This window comes from Adelges cooleyi, unplaced genomic scaffold (assembly GCF_023614345.1).
Source record: "Adelges cooleyi isolate 19-005CV unplaced genomic scaffold, UGA_ACOO_1.1 ACOO_flye_CR_arks_rails_tigmint_CR_PRNA_1, whole genome shotgun sequence".
NCBI classification, from domain to species: Eukaryota; Metazoa; Arthropoda; class Insecta; order Hemiptera; family Adelgidae; genus Adelges; species Adelges cooleyi.
In genome coordinates, this window is record NW_026095751.1 from 1,256,899 (window position 1) to 1,272,083 (window position 15,185).

Genomic DNA, 15,185 nt, shown 5'->3' on the forward strand with positions numbered 1-15,185 from the left:
CAATGTTTGGAGACAATCAAAGCGCTACCAGACTTGTGAAAAATCCCGAATTCCACAAAAGAACCAAACATATTCGTGAATAGTTCAACGAGGGATTATTTCCGTTGGGGTTCATATGCAGCAAAGAGCAAGTTGCCGACATCATGACTAAGCCAACTCCACGAACTCGTTTTCAAGAACTCACACAGATGTTAGGCGTTGTAAATAAGGATGTATTGTTTAAGAGGAAGTATTGGAATTATAAACCAAACACCATGTTATACTATGTAGTTAGTAGGTCGATATAATTCTTGGTAAGCATATTTTGTACTTTCCCATGTGAAATAAAATAACAATATATATTGTATTTGCTACGTACACCACACAAAAATAAAAACAATATTGCGAACGGTGAATGTTATGATAATATTATTCGTTCAAATAAAAAACAAATTTTCATACGCAAGACTATGCGATTACATTTGTTCATGAGATGAAAAAAATCCTTCTAAAATGTGTATTATCGCCAATTAACCTGTACGTATAACCGGAAAATGTAACAATTCACCGAGTATTTGAAAATGTAGTAAAATATGTACCTAAAGTATAAGAATAACATAACGGAAAACGTTGATAGTCGTTTTTCGTTATATTTCATTTGCATAGTACATGTACTTGAGAGTTGTGGAAACTAGAAAAATGCTGCAATTTACTTATGTGAAATACAATAACAACGAAATTTTATTTTCTATACAGGGTGTTTCATTTTTTGTAAGACAATCGGTTTCTCGGAACACATTGATATTTTGAACGTATTTTTTTTTCCTATTCTTTAGCTACGTATCGTACTTTTTTTCATATTTTATACATATTTTTATTAAACCCTTATTTTTTCCAGTCTCATCCAGCTGTTCGTTCGATATGACTTTGTAAACACTTGATTTTCGTCTATATTTCTTAATATTTTCATTCGGCTCTACAAAGTCGAGTAAGTTTTGTTACATGGCAAAAAAATAATTCACTGTGTTACCGTAGTCATGTTTGGTATGACTCGGGTGTGTTGTGTTCGAAAGGTATGTTTGTACACGTCTTACCTGTATGTGTATTATTATTGCTCACGTTATTTCATACCGATGCGAATTTGAGGAAAATAAGACGCAAAAAATAATATTTCTTACCGTGTGTTGTTTACACGCTTTAAGGTTTCATTGTAATATTATACTAGCGCATTTCGTACATGGAAAATTCAGAGCATAAAATAAAACCTAACACATTGTCAATTGGAAACCTAAATTTGGCCCCCGGTTAAAGACTTCTGTACACGTTTAGAAAAAAATTATTGTCTTTTCGTTCTAATCGTTTTTTAAATATTTTTTACTTATGTTATGAAAAATATTTATTAAGAGTTATTAGCATTTTGAGAGGACAAGCTGGAGGAAAAGCTATAAAACTAACGTTAATAATATAAACTATTAATGATTTTTTTAAATTTTTATTTTTAACACTCATAATATTATAGCTACATATAAAGGTCGATAATGTTTTGGATATATTTCTTATCAAGCGCATTGGTTTATGACTAACAGGTAACAGGTTTGACCAAGCTTGCAAATCATCCTATAAAAATATGTTTAACGATTTTCAATGAATATTACAATAAAATAGTAAAATTATTCTTGACCGGATGTAGACATTTGTAAGAGTTTTAAGACCAATGGCAGCATTTAATATGGATAAAAATAAAATGCATATATAATAAAACAAAAATTATAGTTGTAACAATTTCTTTTTTTTTTGCTTTATTCAAAATAAAAATCGCAACACCTAAGCTTACAATACCGAAAGTAGTTGTTCCAAAATGGTTATTGACCAGAAGCTTTCCAACATGTTTAACAAATTCCTCTTGTTTTAACGAGTTAATTTAATACTTATGTTAGAAAAGTAAGGCTTAATAATAATTCTTTATTTTTTTTTTTGTACATTCTGCATGGCCTAGGCCAGTTAATTATAATGATTTCGAAATAAAAACATAATTTTTACGTTATTCCGTTATTTCCGTTAATCGTTTTATGAAATGACAAAAACAAATTTAACAATCATATAAATATATAATATTTAATAATTTAAAAAAAAAACGACTTAACCTAACAATTTAAACGAATATCTATACAAACCACCATATAATCTTTCTAAAAGGCTGAACTATTTAAGTTTAGAAGTTTATTATATGTCGGCAATATAATATCATATCTTTAGGGGAAACATAAGCAATCTTTATCCGACGATGCTTTGTATAATAGTCATATAAAAACACTCCTTGCCCGTCCTAACCGTCGTTTTGTAGACACTCATGCAGTCGTGTGCGCGTATACAACCTTGTAGTTTTGACTTACATAGCATTTGGTTTAAGTGTTCTGGGCTCATTGTATCTGTTCAATTATCAACTTATAAACCATGTCGTTAACTCATTAATACCCTTTTTTTGAAATCCATTTTATAAACATTGTTTGACCGAAAGCAAACACTTAACAATTACCTGTCCATTTTTCTAGTAAATAGTCAACATTTACTGTACATTTATATTGTTAAACTTATAAAGATAAAAAATTATAATATTTTTATTATATGACTATCGACAATTGTACTAATTATAGTAAAAACAAATAGTTGAATTAGAATAGATAATAAAATACAAATTTACTTATTCGGTGAATATTATTTTTATTGGTATATGTAATAGACATAATATATTTTATATGATAGGTAACAGAATATTGTGTTTAGAATACATTGTTATTAGAAAAATCTGAAGGTTGAAACATAATAATTGTGATAAAAAAAGATGAACATTTTACAATATACACGTATTAGTAATAATATTATGTATTTTCAAAATGTGACCAAGCTCTTGGATACTGCAGCTTTGTTCGTAAATTTATTTGTCGTTAGTGGCTAAAAAAAAATTTTAAATATTATGTAATAAATGGTTTATTTAAGTTAGGCTCCTTTATAAAGATAATATAAAGATAAAAATCTTAGGATTTACTATTATCCATTGTTTAAATTTCGAAATAATTGTGATTTTAAAAAATCAGACTATTATGTATAAAATAATTGTTTATAAAAAAAATTGCAAATATAATAGTTTAACATTTTCAGCTTAATTGAAAATAATTGAAAAACGGCTAGTATCTTTGTAAAGCACAAAAACTTGTATTATCATCCAACTTACAGTCATTTGAAAAACGAACGATAAAATAGCATATTGAATTACACATTTATAACCTATATAAGTTTTATTAAAGTCTCAAAACTTACCTGATTCTCCTTGTGGTGGTCGTGGTTGTGGTATATTTATTGGTGCAGTTGGTAGTGGTGGTATTTGTGCTGAAACACAGACAAAATAACTTGAATACTTGTTTTTCCAATTTAATTTTTAATTTTCAAGTATCTATAAATACTGCTATAATAATTTTTTAGTTGTTTATCTAAAGGGCTTAATTTTGCTAGCCACAAATTATAATTTTTAAACATTTTTCAACTAGACATAAAATTGTATATAATAATATGCTTATGGACATGATAAACTTTATTTTATTATAAACAATGTAATGCATTAGTAACAATTTATACATATATTGAAAATAAATTTAAAACTGTTAGTATCTTTGCAATATACAAAAACTCATATTATCATCCAACTAACAGTCATTTGAAAAATGAATAGTAAAAATGTGTATTAAATTTTTCTTTTGAAATTTATATAAGTTATAGCAGTCTCAAAAACTTACGATAACCAGGTGGTGGGTTACGAGTAGGATTAGCTGAAATAACGAAAAAAATTACTTTAACATTTCATTTATCACAATGCATTATATGGCTCAATGTTCTAGAGCTAAGTACACAGTTGTTTTAATATGTATCTTCGGCCATCAAAAAAAAAGTTATTACAAATCAGATTTTTATGTAAAATAATATCAGCTTTCTGAAGAAAAATATAAATTTTTTTTTTTTGCGTAACAGAAAGTCATTAAAATTGTGTTTATTATCTAAGAAGTTATAATTTTTGTATTGCCCGAAAATTGAGAATTATTCTAAGATTTTCATCAGAAAGTTGAGGAAATTTTACATAATTTGTACATAGTTTTAAATTGGGATCTCCGTAAAAACGCTTAGAAAACAAAATGAAATGGTATAAAAAAAGCAAAATTTCATAGATTTGTCGAAAAATCTGGTAAAAACGACCACAGTATTCGAAAAAAGTGAAATAATTTTGTTGGCCGAAGATGCTACAAAAAAAAAAAAAATTATACAAAATGATATACTAAAAATATTTTTTATACCTTCATCTGGAGGATTTTTAACCGCATACACGGACACCATTAGGCAAAATATGGTGGTTAACATATAAATTAAGCTTTTCAAATTCATTTTATTCAAGTAGTTATTATTATTAACACCAAGAACGTAGAATACTATACTAGTGCAAAAGTACCTTTGCTGCTTACATTATATAGAGAAATATGTTTGTTTTATTTTGTAGGAAATAGTACATTAAGCTACGTTTGACAAAAACAACAGTAAAGAAATGGAAAATATTGGTAGGCAAAGTTGTTTTCGACGCAGCGTTACGGTTGTACAAACCGTGTAAACCCGCAAAGAAATACTGCATATTTACTTATGTAAAGTACAATAACAACATTTTTTTATTTCTATACAGGGTATTTCATTTTAGGTAAGACACTCAGTTTCTCAGGAAGTATTGAATGTTGGTATGTTTAAATGCCATGCTGAACAGCCCCTTGAAAAATTCTTACTTCGCAAGATGACAAACTTAGTTTCTATGTAAAAGATGTGTGTGGAAATAAGAAAACCGGATTTATCTGGAAAGTTGTCTGTATTCTTAACGTTATTAGCCAGAAATTAAAAAAAGATCTTGTACTTTTTGAGCGTCAGTCGCACCTAAAATTCAAAATTAAATAGAAACGAATAAGGGGGGAGGTAACATTTGATTGAGACTAAAAATCTTTAAAAAAAAAAACAGTTAAAAAATATATTTTAATACCTTCTATTACCACTTTACCAAGATGGCCACTCCAATACGGTTTAAAGATGTATCGATAAATTTCGAACTCCATTTTCCAACTTAAATCGGCGAATTTTATGTTGAATACAAGTCTAAAGGTAACCCATTCGTCTTAAAATTGTTGAGGTCTATTAATAGTATTAATCAGCTTTGGTTAAGACCGTTCGTAGACGGATACTGCATACTACCAGTTAAGGGAATGCCGAAGGTCAAAAAATGACAAAAAAAAAATTTCAATCTAAGTTCATGAGTAATATATCAATTTGAAATTTAAATTAATGAGCGCGTGATAAAAGTAATCAATAATCTTGAATTTGGATTTAGGTTTCGAGTACACAAAACAATTCGCGTTTGGCAACTTATAATGACAAAAATACATTAATATACGAGCTATATTATGATACAAAACAGTTATTACTATATTCAAACCCACTAATTCACTCATGACTCACTCTATGATTATTATAAAAAACAATAACAAATAAATAAATTATGGAAGTGAATGTTTGTCACAAAATAAATTGATGACGTTGACTCCGGATGGATAATTCATTTTTTCATAACTGAAATGGCTCTTTTTTTGTAAATTTAAACCAATTTTAAAAATTACTTTTTTCACTTTTATGAAAATAAGAAGCTTTACGAAAAGGCTATTGTAATGTTACAGAGGACATTTTGGCAAAAATAAAACCCTATACGAATAACTAAACAAACAATTTGGACGATAGTCTCCTGATAATTTATTTTCGGGAAGAGGAAGGCTACACAATACATAATAATGTTTCAATGTGTTTTCTTCGCAGGAAAGATGATACCCGTTTTTTTGTTTTGTACATTTAAAGTTAATTTAAAATTTTCTCCCTAGTGTTCTTATGCTATCAGAATTAATACATAGACCATGTTTAAAGAAACCGAACAAAATCCACCTTGATACCGTTAAGAGGCCTCTAAACCTGTATATTTTCTAATGGAAACAACATATTATTGTAAATTCGTACATAGGTAACTTTGATTTTTTTTTGTTTTATACAAAAACATGTAATTATTTGAACAATACGCGTGCACGATTGTTTGCTGCTTATGCATTAGAACTGAGATTGTACTAAGACTTAGAGGCCTCTGTCCCACGGAATTTTTAATCTCAAATATATTTAGATGTATTATAAGTTTCACCATATCCCATTTCATATATATTTGTAATACTTTAAATTATTTCTCAATATAAAATTTTACCGGCACAAAAACTGTATACATTTTTAGCTTCTATGCGGAGCAGCGACGCTATTGGTTTTACTATGATGTGGGTTTTATCTGATTGACTACTCTGGGGGGGGGAGAGGTAAAAGTTGAAAAAGTTTACTTCTTCACAGTTAAAATTTGAAAAAAAAACCATTAGAATTATAATGTTTGGACTTTTACAAGCTATAATTTCGAGAAAAAGAGTCGGATCCAGTTCAAATTACAGAGAATATTTATTTGGTATGCCCCCCCCTCCCACGCCAATAGTCTCAAATTTAAATTATACCAAATTGCCATCCCCCTGAGGGCGAGGGATGCCAGTTTTTTTGTTTTTTTAGAGGGGAGGGGGTTAGCAGTAATTTTAAGACATTTAAGTTGAAAATTTGTCACGAGTTAAAATAACATATTAAACGAAGAAAAAATTCGGTGCTACAGTCCTACTTATCTCTCTCTTTTTTTTTTAATTTGATGCGCGATCCGCTAAACGGGTCCCCGTCTTGATGGTTTATTTCACATATTATTTTATATCGTCTTGAAAAATGCTTCTTTTTATTCTGGTTGTAACTTGTGAAAATATTACACTTATTAATAAGAATTATTAAGTGTAATATTAATTTTATTGTGCGCATTTTAGATTTCAGATTTTTTTTTTTTTAGCTTATTGCATCTTGACCGGGAGTAGGCCCTATTGGAGCCTTGTACAGTCGCCGAAGGTTAGGTTTTTTTATTGTCTAAGGGCTTCGCCTTGTCGCTTCAACCAATCTTCTCTGTTATCTGCTAGGCTTTACAAATAACTCAATATTGATTTTATTAAGTCACAGTTGATAGAATGTCGATTTGACCAGAAACTTTTTTTTGCAAAAAAACTAAAATAATTTTGTATATTGATGATCGGTTTTTTTTTAAAAGTGTTATTATTTAATAAGGTTATGAGTGCTAGCCGAGGTTTTGTTCAGCTTGGAAAGTGACTTGCTATTTAGTATTTACTAGCTTCAGTATTGCTGATTCAATTAAATTTATATATACTTATATTTTATTTATTTATTTATTTTTATTTATCCCTAATGCATCTTATGACAGAACAAAGTGGATGTTGGAGTCATCTGTCATGTTTTTTGACTTGTAAGCAAGTTATATGTGTGGGTTAGGGAAGTAACTCAAAACTGTATGTCTAAACGTACACAGTACAGGTAAAACATATGATAATATTGGTGATGCATTTTATAATCATGGAAATAAAAGTAAACAAAGTTTATTATTATTATGCATGACATTACAGTTTGCCTATTGTTTATTGTTGAATGTAAAATTGAATTCACCATGTATTAATTTTAAAATTTCAAAAAAATATGTGTACTCTGAAGAATTTTATATTATGTTGTGGTAATAGTAAATATTCTAACGTTTTTTTTGAGCTTTGGTGAGAAATTAATACACAAGTTAATGAGTCGATACAAATTTAATACACTTAAAATACAAATAGTTTAACCTGATAATAAAATATATTGAATTTTATGTGTATTGGGTAGTCATAATTTAAAACGTTGCCACGTTTGTTCGTCATAGACGGCCAATAAGTTACTTAGCAACGGTAAATTAAAAATCACCTGGTGATAAATAAACAATAATCATTAATTTTATATTCCGCCATATAAAACATTTTTTTTCGTAACAAAGTTCAATGATTTCTTCGGAAATGTCTTTTAATATTTTTTTTATCGATAAAATCAAATTATGTAATGCGTTATTCAGTCGATTTTGAGATACAACATTAATTTTATCTTTTGTATCATAAATACATAATATTATGTTCAAGGTGTTCTATATTTTCAATAAAATAATAAATTAAGTAAAAATATAATTATATAGCATAACCTATATCAAAACTGTAACAACGAAAATAATCATTTTTTTCAGGAATGTCGAAAAACGTATTGTTTATTATCATTTATGTGATAGAAACAAAACGTGTCAGCAGCGCCATCGTTTGGAGAGTACACAGGATGTATAGTAGTAATAAAACTATAGACAGGTATTTAAGTTGTTTTTTCAAATAGATTAAGCTTTCAACCATAATGGTGATGACTAAACATTATATCACCTATTTAGTTAAGGGCGGAAACCGCAGTTTTTCAGAATTTTTTTGAAGAAATTGTAAGCTATATTAAAATTAAATAAATTACATAGTAAAATTGTCGATTTAGAGCGTTTAATAAAAACTGTGCTGCTTTTATTATTTTTTAATTGGAGCTATGCGATCTGTATCGACTATAATGTCGTCAGTTCCGAAACAACAAACTGAATGTGTTAATATTTCCTAAACATCATATGGCGGTTTTTAATTTTTAATTTGCATATTTATATTGATTTCAAATAAACACATCATTTTGATGGTATTACACTACTTATTTAATCGTTTTATGAAATGACAAAAAAAAAAACATTATTATTTATTATTACGGCTTAATACCGTTGTACATCTGATAGCATTAAATTCAAATATATGTGTAAAATTATACAACTATGTAAACAATTATTAAACATAAAATATAAAACCGATTACCCGTAATTATAGCACTCCCCAAAAATATTCTTATGTAAATATAATATAGTAATAATTCAGCAAAAACCCTTAATCTTAGAATTTACATAATATCAATACAAACCACTATCAAAATTATTTTAAAAATTATTCCTCATATAATGATTGTTAAACTTTTCATCGTAATCATTCAACTTCACTTTCTCTTTAAACAGCGCCATGATGAACTCCAATATGTCCATGTGTTCGTCTTCTAAAAATTACAAGATTTTTAATTAAGAATTTTATTTAATTATGTCTATAGATCTACTTCGATATATTAACACTATAATATCAAATTTATTATGGAAACTATTCCGACAGTACTCAGATGATAATGGCGGTTTCTCGAGATTTATTTTGTTAATTCTAACTGTAAAAAAATCTTCTCAAGGAAAACAGCATTGATCCTACTCTTTTCTCGTCCTCACTATGTAAGATATTTAAAATAATTTAACTATTTTTGGTAATACAATAGTTTGCTATTTACCATTGGTATCGTATTTCTTCATGAAAGAGTCAATGTTCTCTTTTTTGTTCGGGGTAAACACGTCGGTCATTTTTTTTAACTTCTCCCTTAGTGAGTAGACCATCTTTGTCGTCATCCAGCTTAGTGAAATCCGATAAGACATATTTAACCGAAGAGGTAGAATATACGGTTCCAACCTAAAGAATCAACAAAAGAATTCATATAGTACCTCTCGAGGTTATGTAGTCCGCAGGAGAACGCTCCCACTAGTTATTTGCAGTGTGATAATATGGGTTGCGCGAATAGAATATACTCTAAGGGCTGTAATAGAATTGAGTAAACCGAATTTCCATAGAAAAATTGAAGATCAATTTCTTAACCTACGCTCCTTTAATAAATGGTGGGGGCGTCCTTATATACCTAAGCATAAACAACGCAATCCTAATACAATTATTAATATTACTTTTTCCTCGAGGCTGTATTCTGCTGTAACAACCAACAGCTCTTGCATCTCCAAATGCGGATTTCCTACAATCAAAATATTGAATAAATTGTTTGTTGTATAAAAAAATATATTCATAGAATTATAGTTGGGACACAGTTTTTAGTAAACAGTAAAAAAATGAAAAACATCTCAATTGAGTTACAATTATTTCATATATAATAAATAAATGATTACGAATGAAAACATCATTTAAAACTGTATAAAAAAAGACATAATTTGTTTATCTATTATTTTTACATATTATTAATTCATACTATCTCAATTAATTTAAAAAATCGCATTTTACGAATAATGTTGATAACAAGTAATCTAACAACTAGTATTGATTAATTGTATTATAAAAATTCAAATAACAAAAATATAGTGAAATAAAAGATAATTATTTACTTATGCTTCATATAGAAAAAACTTATTTCGCCAACACTGTACAGAATGATAATAATAAAAAACGAAATAATATCAAAAATGTATTCTTACTCTTGGAACCAAAAGCCAATTGGCCTTCGTAGTCTTTTTTTAACTATAGATATCTTTTTGAAAAGTTCCATTATTCCGACAGGGTTAATGTGACCATCAATTGTCTTATCATTATGTAACGTCATCAGGTCCTCAACCTGCTTCCGGTTTACACCTGTGCCCTAAGTGCAAGTATAAAAAATCATATAAATATTAAATATAGTAATGGTATTTGACTTTTTTTTAAAGCAAAAATGCGCTAAAATGTACAATTTTACTTTGACATGTTTAATATAATGTAAATTATGAATATTAAAATAATGTGTTTTTTATCAAGCCTTTAACGACACCATAAATCCTTACTCGGTTCGGTTTTACTGCCCATATGCGGTCTAAGAACTCCAATGCGTTAATTTGTTTAGCTTAAAAATAAAATAAAATTATTAACTCTGGCAACATAATAAATCGCATAATGAACTCAATACTTTTTTCTTTCAATACAATTAGTATGCATTGTTCAGCTGGACGATAACTGATACTATTATTCCATACGGCTAGATCTAAAGCGACAATGACTTTTTTCACATCATCGAGGTCAAGTAGACCTTTGTGATCACCCTTTAGGTCGTATTCTCTGAATATACCCACGTGAAGTCTTACTTCGAAGGACGACATACTTATTTTCTATGTAAAAGACGTGTATAGAAATAAGAAAATCAGATTAGTTTGAAAATTTTCTACTTTTTTTCGCGTTATTACCTTAATGTTGTCAGTGTTTTTATCGTTGTTGGCAAGATATACCACAAGATCTTGTAATTTTCGAGCGTTAGATTCACCTATAATTAAAATTTAAAAAATATAAACAATTTCCAATAAACCTAGCTAAGACGAGTGAGTTAAGTGGAAAATTTGTTAAATACTGAAAAACAGAAAAATATTTTCTTACAGACAATTTTTTTTTTAAGTAACTTTTGATTAATAACACGTTTAATAAAATATACTTCATCACCTTCTTTGTAGTCAAAATCTGACATATTAGCTATGCCAAAACTTTCTCCAATCTCTTCGATATCATCCTTGGAAATGTTGTGCATACCGTTGTTGTATTTATTGTATAAATCACCTATCTCTGTGAGTTGATCCCCGTTGAGTCCAATGCTCTATGAAATATCACAAGTACAAATATAATAATTCATACAACTAACTATCGACATTTTATTTAATGCGGTTTTACCTGTGTCGCGGCCACGTAGTACAACGCGCAAAGAATAACCGCATTTTTAAAATGCATAATATTTTTTTTTTTCAAATACTTTATTGAACCAGTGGTAAGTTTTCGATACTAAAGTCGGATGAACAGTAAAATTCGATTCGCCTCAAGAAGTCTACATTAAGGTACGTTTGACAAACAACAGTATAGAAATGAAAAAACCAGTACAGTGGGGTCGGGGCATAGTGGGGACGGGGAGGTCACAGGTTTACAGGAATTTTTAAATCTGAAAGTGATAAAATCACTTTCGAAAGAACGCTTCGATGCAAATCGGTAGTTAGTATTTTCAAGGCAGTACAATCCAAACCAAGCACAGTGTAAGCTAGCAAAGTTAAAAGTATTAAATTGAATCGGCCATTTCAAAAACGATTTACGTCACCGATTTTTCAAAACTGTCTTTTTATCAAATGTAATATTTTTATACTTAGTTACGTATTCTGTGTGAAAACTCAATTTGTCAGACTCATATTTAATACAAATGTTGAGTACAAGAAATTTGAATCACTGCAAAATATATTTATGAAGTTTCTTGTGGCTAGTGTAATATTTCAAATTTGTGACTTGTGTCGTTTTTGAAATGACCGATAAAATTACAAATAGAAGCATCAAAGCGTTTATTTGAAAGTGATTTTATCCAAGAGGCCTAGTACAGTAGAATCTATATTCTAATATATTTTCCATTATGCCTATGCATAATGAAATCAAAGCAACGAGGCGACGGAGTGGTCACAGGTCTACAGAAATTATTACAAATAAAAGTGATAAAATGAAATAAAATCACTTTCAAATAAACGCTTTGATGCTTCTATTTTGTAATTTTATCGGTCATTTCAAAAACGACACAAGTCACAAATTTGAAATATTACACTAGCCACAAGAAACTTCATAAATATATTTTGCAGTGATTCAAATTTCTTGTACTGGCTATAGGCCAGTAAAGTTCTAACTTAAAAACTCGTACGGTTTTTTTTTTGTTTTTTCAACTTTCGTCTGTGAAAATTAAACTTTTCAACTTCAAAATATTGGTAGATAGTTGTTCGTTTTATTTTATTTTTCACATTATATACTTAGAGTTGTTTTCGACGCAGCGTTACGGTTGTACAAACCGTGTAAACCCGCAAAAAAATACTGCAAATTTACTTATGTGAATTACAATAACAACTTATTGTTTTTATTTCTATACAGGGTATTTCATTTTAGGTAAGACACTCAGTTTCTCGGAAATATTGAATTTTGGTATATTGGGATGTTTAAATGCAATGTTGAACAGTAGGATGTAGTGAAAAAAGGCAATTTTTGAAATCGTTTTCGCAATACCTTAAAAAACTAGCGTCTTGGTGTTCTAAAGTAAAAAAAAATTTTTTTTTAATATTTCCCCCACCCCAAGACAAAAAACCAATATTTAACAAAACTATTTAGATTTTTTAACATAACTCAAAAAGTTTCAATACTAAAAAAAATTAAAACTATTATTTTGTAGAGAACTATATTCTGCATATCATACGTGAACAATTATATTTTTTTTATTTTTTTTTAATCGCCAAAAATAAAATTTAAAACATGCAAAAACAATTTTTTTTAACTTTTTAAAGTGAATAATAAAGTTTCTTTGAAATTATAGGTTTTCTACGCTCTAGACTAGTTTATTTCACACCAAAATCAGATTTGAAAAAAATATATACATGTAAAAACAACCATAAACAAAAAAGCCGGATGATGAAAAATTGTAAATAATGATTTCTCAGAATCACGAAATAGTAGTTTATAATAATATAACTACTTGTTTTTTGGACGACTGATTTATCGATTGATTGTCAGGGAAGGACTCAATGGGTTTGCATACATATCACAGGAATATATGTTTAGCCAGTATTTTCGGTATATTAACTTTCACTATGAACAAGATGTGTGCAAAAACTCGATTGAGTTTTAATCGAATTCCCAATAGTCTACAACAACTAACTAGAAATGTATTTGATATGCTTTGATATATGTATTTTTTTTTCAAATCTGACTTTGGTGTGAAATAAACTAGTCTAAAACGTAAAAAACTATTTTTTCAAAAAACTTTATTATTCACTTTAAAAAATTAATCAAAGTTAAAAAATTGTAATTGCATGTTTTTTAATTTTATTTTTGGCGATTAAAAAAAAAATAAAAAAAATAAAAACTGTTCACGTATGAAATGCAGAATATAGTTCCTCTACAAAATAATAGTTTTTAATTTTTTTAAGTATTGAAACTTTTTGAGTTATGTTAGAAAGTCTAAATAGTTTTGCTGAATATTGGTTTTTTGACTTGGGGCGGGGGAAATATGTTTTAAAACATTTTTTTTTTTTTACTTTAGGTATATATTCACCAAGACGCTAGTTTTGTAAGGTATTGCGAAAACGATTTCGAAAATTGCCTTTTTTCACTACACCCTACTGAAGAACAACCCTACAAAAATGCTTACTTCGCAGGATGATAACTTAGTTTCTATGTAAAAGACGTGTGTGGAGTTAAAAAAATCAAATTTTAAATATTTAAATATTTTTACCTGTGTCGCGGTCACGAAGTACAGCACGTAAAGGGTAACAGCAATTTTGAAATACATAATGATTTTTTTTTCAAACACTTTATGAACCGGAGGGAAGTCTTCGGTACTAAAGTCGGATGAACAGTGAAATTCGATTCGCTTCAGGGTGTCTACATTAAGGTGCGTTTGACAAAAACAACATCACTATAGGAATGCAAAATATTGGTAGATAGTCGTTTTTCGATACATTTTATTTACAGATATATCTTAGAGTTATTTAGTACTTGTTACGTCCGACAGTACGATTGTAAAAACAACGAAAAACAGGCAAATACTGCATATTTACTTATGTGAAAAACACTCAGATTCTCGGGAAATATTTATCATACTTTTAACGCAATTTTCCCAACGATTTTTTAAAATATTTATTTAATCATTTTATGAAATAACAAAAACAAATTGAACAATCATATCTAGTTTTAATTATCAATATGGATTAATATCGTCTGTATTCATTAAATTAAAATATATGTGTGAAATTGTACAGCTTTGAAAAATATCATAAAATATCAAATTTAAAACTGATTACCCATTGATTACCCATAATTATAGCATAAAAATGTCTTATTTAAATCGTTTATTCTAACAATGTAGATAATATCAATACAAACCACTGTCGAAAATTATTTAAAAAAAATAATACAAATATTTAGGGGGTTTTTTTTATTCATGTGTTTTCATCGAAACATGACAAATCTATACTCCGCAATGACCAAATTTTTATCTTCTACTTCAACATTTCAACCACTATCACATCATACTAAAATATGTGGAAACATTAACAATCTTTTTCGTCGATACTTTGCATGATTATAAAAGCACTACTTGCCCGTCTCGTCGAAATCGTGAAAATAGTCTACATAGAAAAATATTTTTACCCGCACACCTAAAATATTAAGTCGAACGATCATAGAAAACCACTAAGGAGCTATCTAAATAATAATCGCATATCTTCTAAACTAGTGGACAAATTTCCTACACGAATCCAGATGAAGATGTAATGTTTTTTTTTATAACAAGAT

The 15,185-nt window shown here is 28.4% G+C and overlaps 1 protein-coding gene and 1 long non-coding RNA gene across 2 annotated transcripts; both read right to left on the bottom strand.

Moving 5' to 3' along the window:
- Positions 1–2,693: 2,693 nt before the first annotated feature.
- LOC126836192 (uncharacterized) lies at positions 2,694–4,451 on the bottom strand. Its single transcript, XR_007685294.1, has 4 exons — positions 4,323–4,451; positions 3,771–3,803; positions 3,298–3,366; positions 2,694–2,931 (listed from the first exon to the last, which is right to left on the bottom strand). It is a non-coding gene; the product is annotated as an uncharacterized LOC126836192 (long non-coding RNA).
- A 5,881-nt stretch (positions 4,452–10,332) lies between these two features.
- Positions 10,333–14,193, bottom strand: LOC126835597 (uncharacterized). Its single transcript, XM_050568279.1, has 6 exons — positions 14,125–14,193; positions 11,325–11,475; positions 11,075–11,151; positions 10,801–10,999; positions 10,679–10,737; positions 10,333–10,497 (listed from the first exon to the last, which is right to left on the bottom strand). Exons 1-6 carry the CDS (start codon positions 14,179–14,181, stop codon positions 10,333–10,335), a joined length of 708 nt encoding a protein of 235 aa, XP_050424236.1. The 5' UTR covers positions 14,182–14,193.
- Between the last annotated feature and the right edge of the window lie 992 nt (positions 14,194–15,185).

Bases quoted from the DNA above. Each gene is read 5' to 3' on its own strand.
- LOC126835597 (XM_050568279.1), bottom strand. From the start codon at position 14,181: ATGTATTTCAAAATTGCTGTTACCCTTTACGTGCTGTACTTCGTGACC. The intron at 11,152-11,324 runs GTGATGAAGTAT...TTTTAATTATAG, and splicing joins AGATTTTGACTACAAAGAAG to GTGAATCTAACGCTCGAAAA. The intron at 10,738-10,800 runs GTATTGAGTTCA...TTTATTTTTAAG, and splicing joins AATTGTATTGAAAGAAAAAA to CTAAACAAATTAACGCATTG.